At 40.0% G+C, this 23,099-nt stretch overlaps 1 protein-coding gene across 3 annotated transcripts in view; it reads right to left on the bottom strand.

Annotated features, from left to right (window-relative positions):
• Positions 1-2,677: 2,677 nt before the first annotated feature.
• Positions 2,678-23,099, bottom strand: part of LOC128090709 (transmembrane protein 68-like) — a 49,454-nt gene continuing 29,032 nt past the window's right edge. The window contains exons 1-7 of one of the 3 annotated variants that reach the window (XM_052703201.1): positions 20,208-20,390; positions 15,859-16,187; positions 13,728-13,892; positions 11,254-11,447; positions 5,230-5,290; positions 4,737-4,876; positions 2,678-3,867 (exon numbers count right to left, since the gene is read on the bottom strand). In XM_052703201.1, the coding sequence (XP_052559161.1) occupies positions 3,763-3,867; positions 4,737-4,876; positions 5,230-5,290; positions 11,254-11,447; positions 13,728-13,892; positions 15,859-16,144 (951 nt within the window). In that variant the 5' untranslated portion in view covers positions 16,145-16,187; positions 20,208-20,390 and the 3' untranslated portion in view covers positions 2,678-3,762. Of the gene's footprint in view, positions 3,868-4,736; positions 4,877-5,229; positions 5,291-11,253; positions 11,448-13,727; positions 13,893-15,858; positions 16,188-20,023; positions 20,171-20,207; positions 20,391-23,099 lie in introns of those variants that run through there. The other 2 variants (XM_052703202.1, XM_052703203.1) reach the window with 2 other exon arrangements.

A 23,099-nucleotide genomic window follows, 5' to 3' on the forward strand; every position in this document is an offset into this window, starting at 1 on the left:
CCGCGCTTCCGGCGGGGAGGCCGCCGCCACCGCCAGGGGGCGCCGTGATGTGCAGCCCGGGTGGGTTATCGGCTCTGCGTCGCGTGTGCGCCGTGCGCGTGGCTGTGGTTGCGGTGCTGCGCTGGCGGCGAGTTGTGGCGCCTCGCTTTGTATCTTTGCTTCTGAGCTTTGTGTCTTTGCTTCTGAGCTTTGTAAGCCAGCGGGAGGAACTGGACCTCCGGCGACCTGCTGTGGGGCTTCGTGTCTCATTGCGGTTTGCAAAATTGAGTCCTCTGTGGTGTTATTGTCATTGTCTCAAGTTTGTGATGTTTCCTTCATTACACCGCAGTACCTTGGCTTTTGTCGGCTTCTCTCCTGTTCATAAACTCCCCTCAATACTGGAAGGTCACAATGAGATCTCCCTGGAGCCTTCTCCAGACTGAACAAGCCCAGCTCCTTCAGCCTGTCTTCATAGGAGAGGTGCTCCAGCCCTCTGATCATCTTCGTGGCCCTCCTGTGGACCTGCTGCAACAGCTCCACATCTTTCTCATGCTGGGAGCCCCAGGCCTGGACGCAGTGCTCGAGATGCAGAGCTGCGTCTCCCCACCAACACTTGGAGACAGTGTTTCTCTATGAAAACCCCTTCAGATGACACAGCCTTCATGGTCCCTTGGGGTCAACTACCCAAAAGCAAAGAAGTCCCCACAGGTACCCATTGTAATGTCCAAAATGAACCAGGAGGAAAAAAAAAAAATATATATATATATATATATATATATTTAATGTATGCCTGCTACATAATATGCCAGCCAGGACAGGAGTAGGAATTCAAACCATAGTCTTACATAGTGCAGTCCAACCGTATATCCATGACATAGCTTTGGCTTTAAGCATAGCTGGAGTCCAGCAGCTTTAGTTCTGATACTCTGCTTCTAAAGTCACTCTGTGTCATTCAGTATCTGACTGAATTTAGTATTCCTGAAACTCTGCATTTTGGACATGATGTTTTCAGCATCGTTAACAAAGACCTCAGTGTCTTGCAGCCTTGGATATGATTTCTGGATCTAACTTGCATGTTTTAAAAAAAAAAGACAAAAACACAAATAAATCTAATAAATAAGGGGATATTGAAGTTACACCAGGCTTGGTTCCAGACATACATGCTCATTTAGCTACTGTACCAGCTGGACTGAAATTTAATAATTTTCAAAACTGCACTGTTTGGCATCAACCTTAGGTAATATCATTTGGCTGCAAACTGCAGATTTTTGTCATGCTTTTTTGACCGCCTTTTACATGTACGTAATTTATTGGAATTCTGAGCTGGGGTTCTGCAGTTGTGCATTTTTTGTAACTTTATTGTCAAATATTTTTTTTCAGGGTTTCAGTATTATGTTTGTCCCCAGTGTAGCATCTTGTAGATTGAGCACAAAATGTTAACAAACAGGATTTCCTTGCATGGTTTATTAAGCAAACTATAGCAAACGTGTCATAAATATGTCTTAGGTTTTAAAGCAAGCAGAGGTCACCTGCATTTACTATTTTTCTTTTTAATATATTACAAACAAGGTAATTTGCATTGTAGGGAAGTAATTTGATAGGCAATTAAACTGTATGAAAAGAAGCTCCTGTTACTGCTAGTTTCTATAATATCAGCTTCAAGTTCTAGTTTCTGCATTAGTGCAGTTCTATATTAGAATTCTTTACTGTGAGGTATTCTAACATATTTCTGAGGAAAAATGGTTTAAATTCTTTTTTCATGTGATAAAAATCAGTGTCTTATTCTTTATTCAAAACCACTTACATCTCTAAATGACATATTTGTCATGTCCATCACCTTGAGAACCCAGTAAATACTCTCAAGACAATTGTGTTAGAAGAAAATCTATAGAAATTCAGTTTCACACACTTCAGATCAGACGCCAATAATATTGGGATGCAGTTATAAGATGAAGAGGCCCAGAAAAGCCTTGAACTTTCTGAACAAACTGTTAAGAGCTGTCTGACATAGAAGATCCAGGCTCAAATCCCTTCTTTGAAAGATAACCGCTGTTTTGGATCACATATCCTCTCTCCAAGGCTAGTAGTGCTTTATTCCAAGTTGCAGCACTGTCAGGTACCCGTGCACGTGGAGTCTGAAAGGTTGTGTAACATCCAAAATACAGGTGAGGGAAATGTATCAACTGATTGTGCTAACGTGCTTGGAGAATGGAATATGACAGTCAGAGAATGATGCTGTCTCATCCTTCTGCGAAGTTTCTGTGACACAAGGAATGCTATCAGATCCACTTACTCCTCATTACTATTGCTTCATCATCTGTATTCATTTTAGTATTTGCCCTTTCTTTTAGTTGCTTTTCTCATTTACGTTAAGCTGAGGCTTGGAATTTTAGCTTACATTGTTGGTGTAAGTTACATGAGACTTAATGGTCTGAATTCCTATTAATGTCCAGGCATACTAGTTAGCATCTCAGTTTGCTCGAGTTTTGTCTCTGCTGAGAGAAAAATCCTTCTGCTTGCATACTGCAATTATAGTTAAGCTGTTCAAGTAAACAGTCTTGTCTTTGAACAGATCTGAGTTTTTTTCAGGACAAGATTATTTTCTTTTTTCTTAAGGGAAAAAAATTCTTCAAGGTATGCTCATCTGTCCATTCTGCTCCCTTCTTCTGATGTGCAAGAAATATTTATGGAGAAGGAATACAGGAAGAGGAGAAGTTTATTTTAATCCAAAGAGTACATTTAGATTTCTAGTGACAGTAGGCATTTTCTTAGATGCTACATAAAATTGTAGGATGTTGAGGGAAAAGATTATGTAGGTATTAAAAGCACAAGAAAAAATACTGAGGCACAAAAAATGACCTTCCTTCATGTCCAAAGTTAACAGACTTTGTTGCTTTTAATGAATTAATTTTAATGAATTACACAAAGCTCTCCCACTCCCAACAATAGTAACATCCCCTAGCTTGTAAAAACACATTCTGTTTTACAACAAGATTCAGTATTCTGAAAGCTCTATTAGGAAAATGACACTGCTGGCACATCCACTTTCCAAGCAGCACTGTATCTGGACTGCATGGTGCAATAGTGCATGAATGTACCAACACAGACTTGAAAGTACTACTACGTGTATTTGCATAGCACTACACTTAATTGAAGCTCTTTTTTCCCGATTTGAGAGTATAAAACTTTAATTTTTTCATCAAACTGAATCTGAATCAGGAATTTCTGTCACTGTTAATTTCTTCTCCAGAGTAAGCCAGATTTTTTCATCTTATAAAAAGGGAGGGGATCTCTCCCTTCACTGTACCAAGGGGATAGAAGACTTCTCTCCATCAGAGCAAAATGTTGGATGCGGGATTCTTACCTTTAAGGACACTGAGCCATTAAGCTGCTGTGTTGTATAAGTCTAATACCTGGCTTAAAAACAAAACTCTTAAAACCCACAGAGCCAGGCAAACCTTTTGAGCCCATTGGATGCATGTAAATATTTGTTTTAGGAACCTGTCACAAACTGGCCACATGATCTCCATTTGGGAAATTTTGTACTTGCATTGCCCATTATATGTAAGTTTTCTAATTGAAAGGCCCACTCTTCCTGACTTCAAGAATATTCTCAAAGAGCAAGAGAGCTTAAACGGGGGAATCTTCAAGAGGTTCTTTGTTTTCTTCTGTTGATTATAGAAGCTTGTAAATTAAACTGGTTAAACATCAATTAGTCATCGCTGCTGTAGGACACTGTCTTTTACTGCATGCTGTAAAAACAGTAAAATAAACTTCAGTATTCTAATCAGTTTTACAATGCTTATCAAATCTGTCCAATAAAGCCTTCCATATGCTGCCTGGGATTGTTTGGTGCTTCTTTATTAGAGCCTGGACTGCAGTCTTTGTCTGGAAAGAGAGGAGAAAGTTGACCTTTACATACCCACTGATAAAGAACAGTACAATCACTGGCTTCTTGTCAGTTTTAAGAGGTATTGGGAAATTCACACGTATATCTAATTTAAGAAAAAAGTTGTCTTTTATATTAGTTAGCTATCCTAACAATGGTTTATTTTGAAATGAAAGGAATAAAAACATTGATTGCAGTTTGGTTAGGCTCAAATTGCTGAGACATATGAAACCTGAGAGTTACTAAGTTCAAGTAGCCTCTACACATACGGATATTAAACTTATGCAACTTCCAGGCTCACTAACCTAGTCTGATTTCATAGCTGGCAGTGTTGAAAACGGGCTTGGGAACTCCATACATCCTTCCCAACATGAGTTGTTCTGTAAGTTTATCATATTCAGCATACACGCAGTAAGACAATAACTAAACACTGTTAAAATTTACACAAGGTTCAAATGCAAATTTGTGATGAGAATGCATAAATTCATAGATAATGCAAATTATGTATTTCTGCTAGGGATAGAAAATAATCTCTCCTTGTTTTTCTTAACTATTTAAACTCAAGAGAGCCAAATACTACAGTGATCTACTGCAGAGCGATGGCAGTGTGTCATGCTAATATAAGTAAAAGGTAACTAAACTTTTCCTGCTCTTTCCAAGGCAACATCAGACAGAGGTCAACTAGACCTGACTGAGATAAGTAAGTCAAGTTCCATGGGAACTTTAAATTTCACTTATACAGGTAAACATAATAGCATTCTTCTATTTATGCTCATTCTTGGCTTTTAAAGTCTTAGTATGAGTTTTGCATGCAGCCTCCTAAACTGCTAGGAGCAAACCCTACCTATTGCAAGGAGAGCTAACTTACCTTTTCAACCAGTTCATCTGTAGTTATATTCGGATCATAAGGTATTGGCTCCCCTATGTATGTGCGAAATTTAACTGGAAGTCCTCCATATGGAGGAGTGAATGGCAATCGAGTACTTTCATACAGTTGTCTGAAAAATCCTGGAGAGAAGGAAAAAGTGAGTTATAGACACAGACAACACAATGCAAGCTTGAAATCTGATGGATTTTGAAGATTCCTTAAAAAATGCACACTTCACTTGGCAATCAAGAACAAATGACAGGATTTAGGCAGCTGTTCACCAACACAAAGCTTGATAGAATTAATAGATGACTGAAATAAGACTGCATCAGAGAATGAAATCGCACAACACAATCAGTTAATATTTGAGATACCTGTGACCTGCAACGAGCATGTTAAAGAATCTAAAGGAAGCAGAAGTCTGAAAAGCAAAGTCTAGGAGGAAAGTGGATGAAACATTCCAAATGTTTGAAGTATATTTTAAAGTTCTTACTTCGTTCTTTAAACATCCTGTATCCCTCCCGGACATTTTGAGTATACATTGGAATGATAGGCTACGGAACCATGAAAAACAAAAAGGTCAAAATGTTATTAGACATCTAAATCTATATTTTAGTGTCTGTTAATACGGTGAAGAAAATTACTTGAATACAAAAGATGGTCATCGGTTGGTCAGGTGGAAAACATGAAATTGTTATCAATATCCTGAAGGTTGCAGTGTGTCTTGCAATGGTAATTCATTATATTTAGAGCTTATCTTGAGATCCAGAAGTTCCAAAATTCCGATCATTTATATATATTAATTTTTCAGTTTGAGACAGACACACACTAAATATTTTTCTTAGGAAGTCACGAAGGGAGAGACAGTGCATCATATCCCAGTAGCCAATAGTCCACTGAATGGTCTTCCCATCTTCTTTGGTGATTGTAACAAAGGCTTAAACTTCTGTTTTGCCTAAGCAAGATGATAAATCAGCAAGCTTCCTTACACTGGCATGAAGTGCCTTTATCAGCAATTGATTTTGAGTTTTGTGTCCCAGGTCTCATTTTGAAAGTCTATCCTGGACATCAGGAATCCTAACTAAAGACTGTACCAATGAAACTTCTCAGAAAGAGTTGCACACACACAACATAAGATGCAATGCCCTTTTGGAACACTTGGCTGTGAGAGTCAAGTGCCCTGGTTTCGCCATAGTGTGATGCAAGATGGTACTTATCTGTAAGCAGGCAGATGATCAAATCCTTAGGTTTGATTCAAGGATTATTCGAGTAACGCAAGATCAGAATCACATTTTTAATCTCTGGTGTTTTAAAGGGTGACGACTGCTTAAACTCTCTCATAGCAAAACAGAAACTTAGAAGAGCAACTTCTGTTTTTCTGAATGCATTAGTCCTACTGTGATTGTGCCGATAAAAAGATACAGAACTTCAATAGCTGCTTTTAGCAAGGTATAAGGGGCAGGCAGACAGAGATGGCCTAGTGGTTATTTGGTGACCTCTTAGCCATGTCAAAAGCTGCTGGTTCTGTTTTCTCAAACTTATTGTTAGTCCACCTTGTTGGTTTTTTCAATACGGACTTGCATCCTGATTAGGTCTGGTTTTTCTTCCTGTGCCTTTGAAATGCAGTTATACACAGCTTATCTTGAGTAATATATGTTAACTGATATTACAGTAAAAGCTTAAATGGACAGTGAAATACCTAAACATCCTGTTATTTGAGTAAAAGTCAGCAAGTTAGTGAATCAAATAAACTCCAATATAGAAACCTAATCATATTTCTCAGCTCCCACAAACATTGCTGCTTTAAAGTCACCACTTGTGAGGAAAATAAGTGATAATGTATGAAAGGTTTATATCCTTCCCTTTAAAAGTACATCCTAAAACTTAACTGGAATTCTATGAGAAATTACATTTATGTTATGCATTTATTGCAGTATTGTTTACAGAATCAAAAAATAAAGTTTTTACAATTTCTCTGTCTAATGTTAAGCATGTATGCTGTGAATAGAAAAGCAATCAGTTCATGAAGTCCTGCAGAAAGCAAGTAGACATTCACATTTGGCTCACCTCAAAGTAACGTATTTCTCAAGGAAAGGTGTCACTAAAATAATATTTGGATAATAAGGCCATTGGAAGAAACTTCAGCAAATTCCTTGGACAAATAAGGTAACTGTATCTCCTCACTGACCTGTACTAGACTCCCTCTGAAGTGCACGTCCTTCGGTAATTACAGAATAAGAAAGCAAATTCACTTCATTACTGTAGCTAAAAAGAAAGACACATGAGATAGCTGAACTTGAAAGTCGTATCTTACAGTCTGCAATGAGATTTTATATTTTGCAGACAAAATAACAGTAATGGGATCAGTACATACAAAGATTTTCTCACCTGTATTGTCCCTTTACATTTCATGGAACTGTATTTTGAACATGTTGTTGAAATTACTTTTCAAGAAAGGAAGCACAGAACACCATCATATTGTTAAGAACCACTACCACAGAACAGCAGTGATGACCATTTAATAAAAAAAAACAACCCTTCACATTGCAAAAATATTGAACATACATAAAGCTTTTGAATTTCTTAGGAAGAGTGCAAGAGAATAATCATTTCACTATCTAGCCAGCAAAACGTACTTGCCTACAGTGATCATTTGATGAGTTAAAGAGAAAGTAGCAGCATTTGTCCCTAGGCTGATAAAAAGCCGTACATAATATATATATATATGTTTGTGTTTGTAAAGCAACACAACCAGAGCCTTAGGTCTGATTGGCTGAGACACTACAGTCATAGAATGGCCTGGGTTGAAAAGGAGCGCAGTGATCACCTAGTTTAACCCCCCCCTGCTACATGCAGGGTCACCAGCCACTAAACCAGGCTGCCCAGAGCCATCCAGCCCGGCCTTAAATGCCTCCAGGGATGAGGCATCTACAACGCAACCTGTTCCAGTGCGTCACCACTCTCTGAGTGAAAAATCATAATCCATAGATTTAGATTCACTATGTTGAAACTGAGTTGGATCATACCCAGCCAAGTCAAATAAATAAATAAATAAAATCACAGAACTGCAGAATAGTTGACGTTAGGAGGAAGCTCTGAAGATCACCTCCTGCAGCATCCCTGTTAATAGTGGTTGGTCTCTATACTGGTGCCATGGTCCCACATACTGTTGCATAAGATTATTCTTCCCTACAGTCAGGGCTTGGCATTTCCTTTTGCTGAACTTAAAGGCATTTCACAGAGTCACGGAGAATCAAAGAATCACCAACGTTGGAAAAGACCTTTAAGATCATCCAGTTCAACCATCTATCAATCCATCTATCACCAATAGTACTCACTAAACCATGTCCCTCAACACAAAGTCCAAACGTTCTTTGAACACCTCCAGGGTCGGTGACTCCACACCTCCTCAGGCAGCCCATTTCAGTGCTTGACCACTCTTTTAGAAAAGGAGAATTTCTGACTACTCTCTGCTCCAGGTTCTCTGAATGGCAACACAACCCTCTGGTGTTTTGGCCAATTTTCTCTCTCCTTTTTTTTTTTTTTTTTTTTTTAGTATTATCAAATTTGCTGAGGGTACATTCTATCCCATCATTCAGATAATTAACAAAGGATTCCAGCTTTACTTTTACTTTGTGCTGTGGATCACCACCCTCTCAGCCCAGCAGTTCAGCCACTTCTTAATCCATCTTACTGCCTGCTTATCCCAGATTTTGTCAGCTTGTCTACAAGAAGGTTGTGGCAAACACAGTCAAAAGCCGTACCGAAGTGAAGACACACAACATCCCCATTCTCCACCTCACCTTTGACCCTGTGCTTACTAAGACTGTCTACCACTTCCTCACCTGACTGTTGATTCCCTCCCTTCTTAATACCTGGTTGCAATTGATCTCCCAGTTTTTGCTCAGGATATTATAGCCTACCATCACCAGTCTCAGGACACTGCTGCATCTTTGCAGCCTCCAACCAAAGTGACTGGCACCATTATTCTAACATTCTTGATCTTCAGATGTGTATATTTTAAATTACAGAAAAGAAAGAAAAATGTCTGAAGCACTACTTTTTATAAGAAATTTAAAAACTGCAGCACCTGTGTATCTAGTTAGGTAAAAGATGCAAACATAGATAAAGTGATGTAGCAATCTTCAGAAATGACTTGTCTCCATTAGCCTGTCAAACTCCAGGCATAGATAGAGGTGTTTCTGAAGGTCAGGTCACTGGCCAACCTAAATGAAATTGATACAGATCCAGGTCCAGGAGGTTCATTGATTCATAACATTACATTAAATAGTAACACTATTCCCTGTGCCCACTTGAGAGTAGTTATACAAGATGAAGTGGAAACAGAATGTGGAATTCTGCAAGCAAGAACAGAGGATAAAACTACATTTCTTGTTTGTTTTTCTTCAAGTTTTTCAGTGCAAGAACTGTTGGACTTCTGTAACATTATACAAGGAACAACAATGTCTACTCAGATAGATAAAGTTATTTCAGTCTTGAAATCCCCATTAAAGTCACCTGTGGCAGATTTGGAACTGCCATGTAGTCATAACAGGTACAGTAAAATGTGTTTCTTTGGCTGACGGCTATACTGTATGATGAATAAATTTAAAACAAAGTGCTACCAGTCCTCTCTTGCCTTTATCCAGGATCTGAGTAAGTATTAGCAAAGCACGAGTTGCTACCTTACAGAGCAAGTTCTGTCAGTTTAGATGAGTTTATACACAACCTTGAGTCAAAGTCTGAGACTGGTTTGACCAGTATTGAAAAGGATGTAGCAAGTATAAACAGGAGCAATCAAAGTCAAAATTTGTCAAAAGACAGAGTCCAGTTATTAATGTTGACCTAACTTTATACGAGAAATGGTACATATGAGCAGTAGAGTGGGCAACATTATTAAGTGCCTAGCACTTAACTTTTTTTTTTTTCCCCCCCATCTCAGTTAATTCTGGTCAAAGGCTTCCAGAGAAATAGCAAAGATGCCGAAAATTCAATGTAGCCTGCAAGTTAACTGCAGTGATGCTCACTATACTGAAAAGCAGTCCACAACTTTATCCTCAAGGGATACCCAATTCACTAACTCAGTGGGAAAAACACCTGTCAACAGATGGTGCTTTTGAATGTTAGCTACCACTCACTATTCAGCTCTCCCTACTTCTGAATTATAGAAAAGTGAAAAGATTACGAGGATTCACAGCAAGGATTTCTGTGAAGTTTTCGATAAAGGTCACACAATATTATTTTTTAATTCAATTTTTATTTGAAAGATGTCGATATTACATGTTAGGGTAACATTACAAGGTTGCAAGTGAAGTGAAAATAACTGGCAAAACATTGTTCTAATGTTTGGGGAAGTTTGAAAGACAGATATGAAAACAAGTGATTGGAAACCACTTTAAGTCGTTAAACTTACAACTCTCTGACTTTTCAAGTATGTTATTAACTTAATACATGAGAAGAGATACTGTAAAGGAATGCTAACATGACTTTGAGTTTATCCTATCCAGATTCTGATATTTTCTTACCAGTGGTGATGTACGAGACCCTACAATATATGGAGTATTTTGGCTAGCATTTAAAAGCCCATACTTTTTGGGAAAAAGAGAGAGGAAACAGAAACACAAAAGTGTGACTTTCAAAAGGCCATACAACAAAGAGGCATGAGTCCTGGGCTAAAAATACTTTTTCCACTGAGCAATTAAATTTCTCTAGATTTATTCTAGTGTTTAGTTTTCTTCCCACAAGATTTCAAAGGCAGATAGAGCAGTGAAGAAATATTACACAAAAGGACACATTTCGCAACCCAGTGTGTTTTGGCAAAAGCAACTAAGAGTATGAGAAGCAACAAATGGGATAAAAAAATAGATACAGCTATGCAAAAAGAAAAAGAAAATGGTGGTAAGAAATTCAAGTTTTGTGGAAGATATCAGACACAGTGGTGGAAGTTCGTATTTGAAGGCCTTCATTCATATGGACAATATAACTGAAATTGTGGCCATGTGTACTTTAGCACAGTGGGAACTAACAGGAACACTCTTCTGGAGGAAAACAGCTGACTCTGGGGATCTGACATCAACACTGAATACATTTCAGTGCCCTGCATTTACTTAGAACTAATTCTTATCTGGTACCATTGACTGAATGCCCATGCGAAGTTGGAGGATATTAGATTCCAATTTTTGTTTTAGTTTCTGCCAAAAGGAATGCAGCTCATGTATTCAGACATCGTTCCACGGTGCAAATGAAAGCATAATGAGTGAGGAAGATGAAAAAACTGCTTCAGTCAAACTCGAGTGCTAATGCAGATGCATCATCTTATGCAGGTTGATACAATCTTTCACAAACATGAAGAAAAGATAAATGGTAAGAACAAAATCCTGGATCCCCCCCCAGAAAAAAAAAAAAAAAAAAAAAAAAAATATAACATGAATGCATTAAATCAGTATTGTGAAAGACCACAGTGTAGATTTCTGAAATACAGTCAATACAAGAAATGAAATATACATATAATACTCACCACTTTCGCATCTAGAGCAACCTGAGCAAAGCCTTTTCGATTTCCCCACATGAGTTGGTAACTTTCATCACTGAATAGGGCTTCTCTAACTCCACCTGGTGAAATAGACACCAAGTGTCCATTCTTCAGTGCACTGAGACACTCCTCCCTTGTACCTGGCATAACACCAGTCACTTCCAGTAATAATTTGAGCCCTGCAATAAATAAGCAGCATGTAAGAACAAGATTACAGCCAAATTAAAATCTACTGCTCATGAATATAGATTAAAGTACCAAGTAAATAAAATACATACAGACTGAATATTGGTTGGCAGTGTTTTTGCTCAGATCTTATAAAGATGAACCGACTTACAAAGTGCACCTCAGTAAGTCAAAGCTTACACACACTATTTTCATAATTATCAAAACAGCAGTCACACAACTGAGATTTGTGCAGCACAGCTAGAAATCTGAAAGTATCTATTCTTGCCAGTTCTTTTAAAATAGATTTTAATACAGAATAAATGTAAGTTTTCTTTTTCAGTAGGATATGGCTTGCTATACAAATACTTAACAAGCACGTATTTTTAGAGTTCTTTTAAGACGTGATTTTTAACATTTTAAACGCTGATTTTTAAACTGTTAAATTGAGTATTCTGTGGTTAAGTTGGGCTGCTGTACCGATTTAACACCGTAGTCTCAACACTGTGCAAACCATTAAATGAGTCTCTTCTCTGGGATTTGCCCAAAACAAAGATGGAAAAGCACATAGAATGCCTTGGTTTGGAAGGGACCTCAAGGATCATCAAGTTCCAACCTCCCTGCTACAGGCAGGGTTGCCAACTGCTATATCAAACCACAACCTTCCTGCCAATTCCTTACACACCAAATATTCCACCCTTCAAATCCTTCTCACTTCAATTTGGAGATAAGGATGTGTGGGGGACCATGTCAAAGGCCTTGCTCAAGTCCAGGTAAATGACATCGGTTGCCTTCCCTTTGTCCACCAATGCCATCACTCCATCACAAAAGGCCGTCAGATTGGTTAAGCATGACCTCCCCTTGGTGAAGCCATGCTGTCTTTCTCAGATAACCCCCTTGTCCCTCATGTGCCTTAACACGTCTTCCTGGAGGATCTGTTCCATGATCTTCCACGCACAGAGATGAGGCTCACTGGCCTGTAGTTCCCCGGCTCTCTCTTTCTCACTTTCTTGTAAATGGGAGCAACGTTTCCCTTTTTCCAGTCCCCAGGAACTTCACCTGGCAGCCATTTTTATATTCCTTAGTGATGTAAGACTTCTGTTCCTGTTCCTTTTACCTGGCTCCTCAGAGGAAGCCATTCCAGGCCTCTGATCATCCATGGTTTTTTTTTGTTTTGTTTTGTTGTTGGTTTTTTTTTTGTTTGTTTTTGGTTTTTGTGTGTGTGTGTATTAATTACTTTGTAGCTTTACTTACATCTGGAGAACAGAATTCCACTCAGCACTCAAGTTTGGATACCATGTGCATTATGAGCACCTTCATGCAGGTTTTTGTTTCTTCTCTTTCCATGATAATCCTTAAATTCTGCTTGCTTCTCAGTAATTGCTGAGAGTTGAGCTGACATATTTTCCTAAAGTCATCTACAGAATTTAAAGCCTAATTATCTGTTTATTATTTACCTATTTAAAGTTGTTGTTGTTGTTTTTTCCCTGCAGCACATTACATTTAATATTGTTCATCTATCATTTAATGTTAGCGATTCATTATGGTTAGATAACCGTAATGTGAATTTTTACTGCTTTGAAAAAAAAAAAACAACCAGGATAAAGTTTTGCTACCTCACTTCAGATGTAGATTATGAGCATTTCAAACAATATAGGTGCCAGCACAGATTTTCATTGATATGCCAATAACTACTACTTCCCTGTAACATAAATGAACTGTTTATTTCTACCCTTTCTTTCCCACTTTTTAACCAGTTACTAATTAACAAGACTTCTCCTGTAACAGTGTAATTATCTAACAGACTTTCATGAAGGACCTGATCAGAAGCCTTTTGGAGAGTTTGGCACAGCATATCCTCATGAGCATTCTTCAAAGAGTGGATCTACAAAATGCAATTTTTCTGCTAAAAAAAAGATTAGTAGCACAAGAAAGGCTGCATGAAAAACAGTTTTATTCAGTCTATTACCTTCAACTACATTTTCTACTAATGCAGCAAAAAGAGAGTCCTGCCTCCTATTATTTGTAGGCTTTCTGGTTGTTGGTGGGCTTTTTTGTTTGTTTGTTTAAGTTTACTATGTATTTCTAACAAAAATATTTTACTCTTCAATTTGAAATACTACTCTGTCACTTATCTCTTGAAAAAGAGATCTCTTTTGCAGCAATCTGGTAACCTTCATCTTATTTCTGATATCCTCTTAAAAGCCTTCCAATTGTAGTAAATGTTATTTTTGCCAAGATCAGCAACAGCTTGAGTGCATTCAGGATGCCTGTACAAGGGAACATGCTCTTACCTGGTAAACGAAAGACAAAATGATCAGCTACAGACAGACAAAGTCTCTTCTTCCAGAGAAATAGCCTAGATAAAAAGTAGAGGTAGTCTATCGGAATAGCTCCATGGTAATAAACAACAATGCCTGGTCCTTCTGGTAGGTTTTCTACACCGTGAAGTTCATAACCTGTTTGGGATATAAAGCAGTGCACCAACAATGATAGCTTGGCAATTTAAAGCAAACTTTTTACTGTCCTTTATAATTGACTTCCAGATAGTTGTAAACACCTGTGCATTAGCTTGAAAAGAGTTAAGTTCTGTATGGAACTTATGATTAACAGCAAAGAGAAAGCCCCTCAAACACCACAAATTATGCTACTTAGTGGTTTACTTTATTGAACAACTTAATCCTCAGATCAGACTTGAAACAGGCCTTTTCCTACATGAGTTTAATCACATCACTGCAAAATTTTGCCCGTTTGGAACTTTCTTCAGGCTACTGTGAAAAAAACGAACAAGCAAAAACCCACAGTACTGTACAAGTATGAAACAGCTTCATCAGAAGGGGAGGTAAACAACTATGAGGCTTTCCTGAAATATGGAAATACAAATCTCTATTTTGTGTCAGACAGAATGAAAAGTTTAGGAGAAGAAGGGGATGCGCGCATACACACAAGCATAATGGCCAGGGTTGAATCTCCAACCCCCCCACCACAGGCAGGGCCACCAACCTCCACATTCAATACCAGACCAGGCTGCCCAGGGTCCCATCCAACCTGGCCTTGAACACCTCCAGGGATGGGGCATCCACAGCCTCTCTGGGCAGCCTGTTCCAGCACCTCACCACTCTCTCTGTAAAGAACTTCCCCCTGATATCCAACCTAAACCTTCCCTCCTTCAACTTAAAACCATTTCCCCTTGTCCTGCTGTTATCAACCCTTCCAAAGAGTTGACTCCACTCCTATTTATAGGCTGCCTTTAGTACTGAAAGGCTGGGGAACTTTTCATTCTGATTTTACGTAAGTACATAAACTATGGCAACTTTGTATTATGTCCAGAAAAGAATCCACAAAATACAAACTGGCTCCATGAGAGTTAAAACCATTCCTTCATGGGGGAAGGGAACTTCCTCATAGACATGGACTTCTATGAATCTCTTTCCTGGTTTTTCCTATATTTGATCTAGGCTTTAGGTGGAACCAAAATTGGAGGCTTGCAAAAGCCACAGCTTCTGCTAAATAAAAACTTTATTCCGCCTGGCCTGCCTTTATCTCCATCCCTGATACAGCTCCATAAACAAGCCATCTGGGGAGGAAAAGACAAGGACAGTGCAGGCAGAGTTCTGAAAATAGGTTAAGGAAGTTCTAAGTTGCAGGATATTTAAAGATTAAGAGTAAAAGCTGTGAAGAAGAACAGCAAGTAACTGTAACAACCTATTATTCTTTATCCTTAGGGCAGCAAGTTAAGTCTTGCTACTAGACTTAAACTACATCTGTGCAAAGAACAGGTGTCGGGCTTCTGGCTGAGGATTTCCCTAGGGGCTAAGGTGTGCTGAAAAAATGTCTGAAGGTTAAGCATAATTAAACTAAAAACCATGTTACTTTTAAGTTCTTCTACAGTGCAAACTTAAACGTGGCATCTTATTTTTTCTTTTTCCATACAATTCTTGAAATTATATTATCACAACACGTAAGTTTTCCTCAGCCAAAAATACAGCAATTGCATTTCCAATGAATTATTTTGTTTTCAATCCCATATTAAGCTGTTTTGTTTTGTAGCTGTTTGTAACAAGCTACATAATTTTATTTCTGCTTTTGTATCTACCTTGCCCTTAATTCAGTAAAACTAACATTAATACAGGACTTCATTCTGATACCATATAAAAAGAAGAGCATCTGCCTATTCACCTAGAAAAATGTATCCTGTACATAATCTCATTGCTCCCTTATATTCTAAATACTCTAAATTGCAGTCTTTGAGGGAGAAATTTTGGTTAGATGCCAAACGAAAGTGCAACTTCACATATATACACACATATATATATACACACACATAATCACTTGCATACATTTGGAAGATATCTAAAATTAAAACTTAGGTGTACTTACTACTGACTGTAATTCAAAGCTCCAGTTAAGTCATGTCATACTTACCATGCCATATTCTTGCATATATATCCCAGAAGCTTGCCACAGTTTTCCTTGCACTGTCCCAAACATCACTCAAGGGATCTGCTTTTACCTCGCCATTCCTCTGATATATTATAAGCAACACGTTAGTAAGGTAAATGAAAAAGAGGATTGTTAAAGGAACTATAAAAAAAACTAATATTGCACTAATTGTCACTGATATGATGACTATGTGGAAAAAATATTTCTTCAAGTACTCCACTGCAATCCATTCTTCCAACACATAAGCAAAGTAGCTTAGGTAGGTCATAGGTATCTGTCCTGGTGCAGGATTCTCTTCTATCTATCATGTCCTGCATGAAAGAGAAAAATAATAATAATAATCTAATTGATCATGCAAGCTTCTCAATTTAAAAGAAAATTTTTACCATAGATATATCTGATAGCTATTTTGTCATATCTCAGAGTCAAACGTGTTTCCTCTCTCTGTCATGTTAAGATAACTGCTGGTAATTGCTACCACTGTTGCCTGTAAAGGATGATGAGATTATCATATGTACTTAAGTGTCTTTCCTACACTGCTAGACAACAGGATTCTGAATACAAGGGCTGGAGTCCAGAGTGCAGCCAGAGAACAAGGCAAGTAAGGGGTGTACCTTAGGAACACCTTTCTTCCCAGCAGACCTTCAAGACAATTTTGCCATTAGGAAAAGCCTGAACAGCTGGCTCCTTCTGCAGAGCTAGAGGAGTCTGGGGCAGCATTTGCTAATTGCTGGCAGCACTATGAAAAGAAGCTCTTTGCTGCTCTTTCCCATCCACACAACAATGCCAAAACACCCTTCTTTCAGACTTAACAGGCCTGGCAAAAGCTCCATGGCCCCAAACACAGCTCTTAATTGGTCTGTTCCTGCACTTGACTCCAGTTGCATTACAGCAGGTAACGGTCTTTCTGGAGTGCAACAGCATCACAGCATCTCTTGCTTGTTTTAAGCGTCTTAAGCATTAGCCAGAGATTTAAACATCACAAAGTCAGTGATCCATAACTGAATTCAGCCTCAATCAGGTGACTGCTTGTTTAACAAGTAAATTCTTCTGGCCCAACACCAGAACAAGTACCAACAAGAAACAAATTACAGTTGCTACAGTCAGTGCCAAGATCATAAGAGTACAGCAAGCCTAGACTAAGCTCTGACGTCGTGTCTTCAGCTGAATACTTACAGGAGATGCACTGACTCTTTTCTTTCTTGGAAGCCCTGGGTAAAATACTGGAGTGGACTGGTGTAAAGCACAGCCTCAGTACCACGAACACTGGCTCGGCTCCTCAGGACATGGCTGCTACCAAGCCAAAGAAATCAACTGCAGTAGCTGCAAGGACATTAAGCTAGGAGCACAGAGGAAGCAAGCACTGTATCATGCTCTGCATGTCACAAATGAAACCAGACTGGCAAAGAACAACACAAAATTGGTATGGAATTGTTTATATACTGGTGGTAGGTGCCTGGATAAAATATAACAAGATTTAGAAACTCTCACCAGTGAGAAACTCTATTGGTAAAATGAAAGAAATAAAAGGAGTAGTCTGAATGATTTGGATATTAAAAACCCTGCTTAGAAGGTGCTTAAGAAGGATAAGGCTGATATAGTGGTGCTACTCTATAGCAAGGATATACTAATTGGTTTAAGTTGCTGACTACAAATCCTCCCTGCCTGTGAAGTATGCTCTGCTGCAAGGCCTTAGGAAAAGGCAATGCTGAGGGCTTGCCCCAAGCTACTGAACCAGAGGCTGTGAACGCCACTGCCAGTAATTCATTCTGCCTGCAATGCTGGGTGAGGAAGGAAAGGAATGGATTCCACATTGTTATGGAGTCTCCAGACTGGGAGCTGCTACAGCCAGTAGCTAAACTTAGAATTTCTTAAAAAATCACACACAAAATTTCTAAGCATGTAGTAAATATACTGATAATAATTATAATAGCTGTGTGATATAGGTATTAATTAGAATATTCTAAGCACTGACTGGAACCTAGGGATTGAGAGATTGTATAATCTACTAAAATACTAAAATTAACATATAACACATTCAGGTGTCTTCTTGTAGCTAACATGCTTCAAAATCAGTAAATAAGTGAATAAAGGAAATAAAACATTCAGCCAAACTGAAAATCACTCTGGCCTCACCATACTCATTCTCAATAACTCTGGAAACATCAGGGAAATCCAGAAGACTGGAAAAAAAAGCAACCTTTTAAACAAATGCACCTACACTTTCTGGGGAAATGAGAGGTTTTATTCTTGTACAGGGCTTGCTGAGGGCTTGTAGAAGGGTCACCATGAGCCACACACCTGCACAGAGATAGAAGTCACTTCCCAGCACCCTTCACCTCTCACTGCACCCCAGTGTGGGCACCCCCAGCTCAGTGCCCAGCAGGAGCAGCCAGCCCCCTGCTAACAGGATGACTGAAGAAGCATTGGCACAAGCAAAGCCACTCATGGGAACAGATTATTAAAGTACATTACTAATACCAGTACAAATTTTACTGAGGATACATGGAAGTATTTTGCCACACACAGAGTTAACTTTACATCTGGGTGGGAAGTGGCTGGCAGGTCACAAGCCAATTCTACATCATTCCAGTTTGCCAGAGCAGAAAAAGCATACATTATTAACAAAGAAAAACAAAACAAAAAACAAGGAGCATGACTTCATGACTTTTCCTTGTAGCTAGGACACTCAATTGAGTTTCAGTTCTAGGTCCCATACTTAAGCTGAACACTGCCTCCAACATTTCATAAGGAAAGAATGAACCCTGACCAGGGTTTCAACCATATGATGTGAGTTTGAGTCCAACACGCTAAATGCATCTCTCTGTACTGCCAGTGTAAAAAAAAAGACCACTGCAGGATAGGTAGGACATGGATGTTTGCCATGTCCTGCTGGATAGCTCTCACCAGCCCCTTGCTGAGACCAACACAACTTTGCAGCATCCTTTTTATCAGTCAGTGTACAGAGAAATTATTACACATCTATCCAAGTGCCTGTTACAAATCATTTCCTAAAGACCCATTTGATTATGCACAGCAGGACAACGTGAGAGTTACCAAAATTGCTCGTAACTGCTGTTTTGCTGAGAATTTTAGGGAGAAATTCCTCTTCTGCTCTTCTAAACTCTGAGCCAAGAGCAGCTCCCATATTCTTTAATATTGAGCATGCCATAAAAGCCTAACAAACAGGCATAACATCTTCTGAATGAACTTTCCTTAAGTCAAGGAACCATTTTTTTCTCATCTCAACTAAGGATGGATATGAAATGTTACTGATCTGAATAATTCCATTGCTCTTCCAGAAAACATCATCTGTGTTGTCGTGCAAGACGTTTGTTTTGGCTCCGCCTATAAAGCATACCAAATTCCAGAGTAATAACCCTATCTACAATATGAGATTGCAAATGATGTCATTGGGAGACAGAAGTAACATCTCCTTTCTTAAAGGGAGCTACCCTTCCAATAAAATATCCATATAGTGTAAGTCATTCAGATCCTCAGCTCATACTGAAGGAGCATTTGTCAATAAGAACAGACATATCAGCTAACACAATAATCCAGGGAACAGAAAAGCAACAATGAAACTGCCGCAAGAGACCTGTGGCAGCAAAATTAAAACCTCACAGCTGGCTTCCAGCCTCAACTGAATAATGGATAATTTTGGTCTTGCTGCCCAGCGCTTTGCTCTTGTCTGCAGGCTTTGCAGAGCACAGTGGGCAGAGCAGCATTAAGCAGTTTGAAACTCCTCTGGACAGAACTTCTTGATAATTGCTTTTTTATTTTTTTTTTTTTCAGGCTCCTACTTTCTATTCCGTCAAGGCTAACTGCTCTATTTCACAATAGAAGTGATATAACAGTTCAACTCTACATCTTGCCTTTAGACATAAAATAAATCCCATTTTATATTTCCCAGAATTTTTATGACAGTTCCACAGAAAATAACTCCTGCTGTTCCCATACAGACACAGCCCACCATTCCTCTCCCCATAAATCCAAACACTTTGTATACTGCTGTGTTTCTAAGGCTTTCCCTTAAATTATGAGCACATCCACCCCAAAACTTGACGGACCCACCCCTCCGAAGCAGAACTGCCACCCGGCAAGAAATGACAGAGCCCCGTCCCCCTGCCTTCAGCGCGCAATCCACCTTTTGCATGCGCACATAGGGCGCTCAATCCAGAGGAGCGTTTCTCATACACTTGCCCCGAAGAAGGCTCCTCGCACGAGCCCATCCGCGCAGCTCCGCAGGGCCCGCCGTCCCCGCGGCACGGCGATCCCCTCGCGATCCCCTCTCGCCCCCCGCCGCCGCCCGCCTCGCCCGCCCTCCTCACCTGCCCGCAGCAGTACGGTGCGCCACGCCGACTGGGTCCCGGCCCGGGATAAGCGCCCTGCCGCCCCCGCCCGCAGCTCTGGGAGGCGGGGCTGAGCCTCTGGATTCCGCACCCAAACTTCCATTTTTACCGTGTCCCAGGTGAAAACCTCCGGACGGGCGCTGGAGATAGCGGCGGAGCGGGGGCCGGGGGGAGCACGGCACGCACTCTGAGCCTTCTTCGGCTGCCCGGCCCAGCGGCAGCCTTCAGTTCATCCTCTCCCCGCTCCCGCGGCCCCCTCAGTCCCTCGCTGCGGGGCGAGCAGCGATGGTTGACGGCTGTCTGCCCGCGGGGCTGCCAAACCGCAGCGTTCCGCCAACGTGTACCGCGGGCGGAGGGGATTTAAAACCGCTACCGCTGCAGGGAGCGGGTTTCGGGGTTGGTCACACGGGCTCTGTTAGCGGTCATAAGGAGGGAGTAGCGGGCAGTGCGCATTTCACGTCGAGCGTGGAAACGTGCAGGCAGCCGCACTGACTGTTAAGCTGACAATGTGTAATGCTTTTGCAAAGGAAGAAATCTTTAAAAGCTTGGCAGAACAGGGTGCCAGACAGACTGTGGGCGTGACTGAAACGGAAAAGGCTAAGCCATGCTATTACAGATACATGATGCAGGGGAAGCCTAAATACTCTTCTCCGTTACTACTAGTCACTGTATGACTGACAGGACAGTGATCTTTCTTAGGCAGATAAGATCAACAGGTACTAATTTTTAAGTGTGGTAAAAAAAGGAGTAATCATAGAATCATTAAATCATTAAGATTGGAAAAGGCCTCTAATAGGGTCATCTAGTCCAACTGTCAACCACCATGCCCACTGGACAATTGTTCCTCAGTCAGCCACGTCTACAGAATTCTTGAGCACCTTCAGGAACAGTTGACTCCACCACCTCCCCTGGGCAGCCTCTTCTAATGCCTCAGAATAATTTTTTCCTAATATCCAACCTGAATCCCCTTAGGCACAACTTAAAGCTATTCCCTCTCATCCTCTCTCTGTTACCTGGGGGAAGAGGCTGACATCCACATCACTACAACCTCCTTTCAGGTCATTGCAGAGAGCAGTGAGGTCTTCACCTGAGCCTCCTCTTCTCCAAACTAGACAATCCCAGTCCCCTCAGCCATTTCCCATAAGACTTGTGCTCCAGAACCCTCACAGCTTCGTTGCCCTTCTCCAGACATGCTCCGGGGCCTCACTGTCTTTCTTGTAGTGAGTGGCCCAAAACTGAACACAGTAATCAAGGTGCAGCCTCACCAGTGCTGAGTACAGATCCGTTTGGGACAGATTCCTTTGTTTGCTTTGATACTAAGTAAGAAATTGAGGAATAACAGTGGTTTGTACATGAATATGGGAGATTCTAGAATCTAGTTTCCCAAGTGAATACCAGGAAAGAAAAGTGTATGTATGAATAGATTCAAATAATGAATGAAAAGGCTACTAGGAGAGATTTCAGAATTTGTCTTTTCCACATTACTGATTCATGGCATAGTTCCTGATGGAGGCATAATTGCCTGTCAGCTGCTGATCACTGAGTGACACTGCTGTAGCGCTTTCAGAAAGTTCCATCCAGACCTGTAAATGATCAGAGGACTGAACGTACTCAGTAACATTGTGAAGACGATTTGGAATGGTTGCCCAGGAGGGTTTACTCCCAAAGAGGATCCTTCAGCAGAGACTCATTCCAAATTTTTGAGAGTCTTGGTTCAGCTGACATAAGATGATGTGGAGGACAGCGAGCAGTGCTCCTCCAAGCATTTCCTCATACAGTCACATTCATTCCCATGCCAAGACAGGAACTGCTGCTGCCTCTGCTCAAGTCCCCATGAGATAAAAGAAGTATAGCTGCTATACATTTCTTCCTGCCCGTACCTTGTCTATAGCTTTTGTTCAGGGGAAGAAATCACAAACCTGTGAAAAAGTCATTCAGTGGTGATGCTTTTCTGATGGCTTACATGGATCAAGGCAGACTCATTCAGAAACAGCTTTTCTCATGAGGGAAAACATTTAGAAAAGTGTTGTTTTGTGCCTTGCATAAAGCAGTAATATCATTGGAAAAAACATTTGCTAGTAATGAGTTTAACAAAATGCAGAAAGAAACTGTTAAAAGTGGTGAAAGTATATTTATGTGGTCAGTGCAGATAGAAAAAAAAAAAAACAACAACTACATAGTGCTTACTGACCTGAAATAAACTATTTCGTTTTGTTTACATGTTTTGTTTCCTTGTATTTGCATGACTACACTGTCATGCAACGAATCTACATCGGCATGAAAGAACTAGAACTACTAGAATGAGAAATAATGGCCTTAAGATGCACCAGGGGAGTTCAGGTTGGACATTAGGAAGAATTTCTTTTCAGAAAGAGTGATGAAGAATCAGAACAAGTGATGGAGTCACCATCCCTGGAGGTGTTTGAAGTACTAAGGCCTGAACAACAGGTTTTGAACCAAAGTTGACCTCTAGAAGAACCTCACAACCTTGTGTTATACATTACATTAGTATCTCATCATTAACAAGATATGTATGATCACTAGTGAAATATATACGTTGGATAAAATGTCTCATCTGCAAGAGATATAGCTTAGACAAAACATTATGAGAATGTATTAACCTTTCCTTGTTTAGAAACGTGGCATCAAGGCCGAGAATACAAACTCTATGGAGCCCTGGCCAGGCTTGTGGTGGCATCCAAAAAGGGGAATGAAACCAGCTGTTTCCCCCCTTGAAGTTATGTAAACTTTTTAATTCTACAATATGAATGCTGGACCCTCTTGCAGAAAAGCTGGAGACCTCACCTACAAGTGAACACACTGTGTAGGACTTCCCAAATAGTGGAAAGGCTCTCCAAATCATCACTGCAA

This window comes from Tympanuchus pallidicinctus, unplaced genomic scaffold (assembly GCF_026119805.1).
Source record: "Tympanuchus pallidicinctus isolate F22 unplaced genomic scaffold, pur_lepc_1.0 scaffold5, whole genome shotgun sequence".
Classification (NCBI taxonomy): Eukaryota; Metazoa; Chordata; class Aves; order Galliformes; family Phasianidae; genus Tympanuchus; species Tympanuchus pallidicinctus.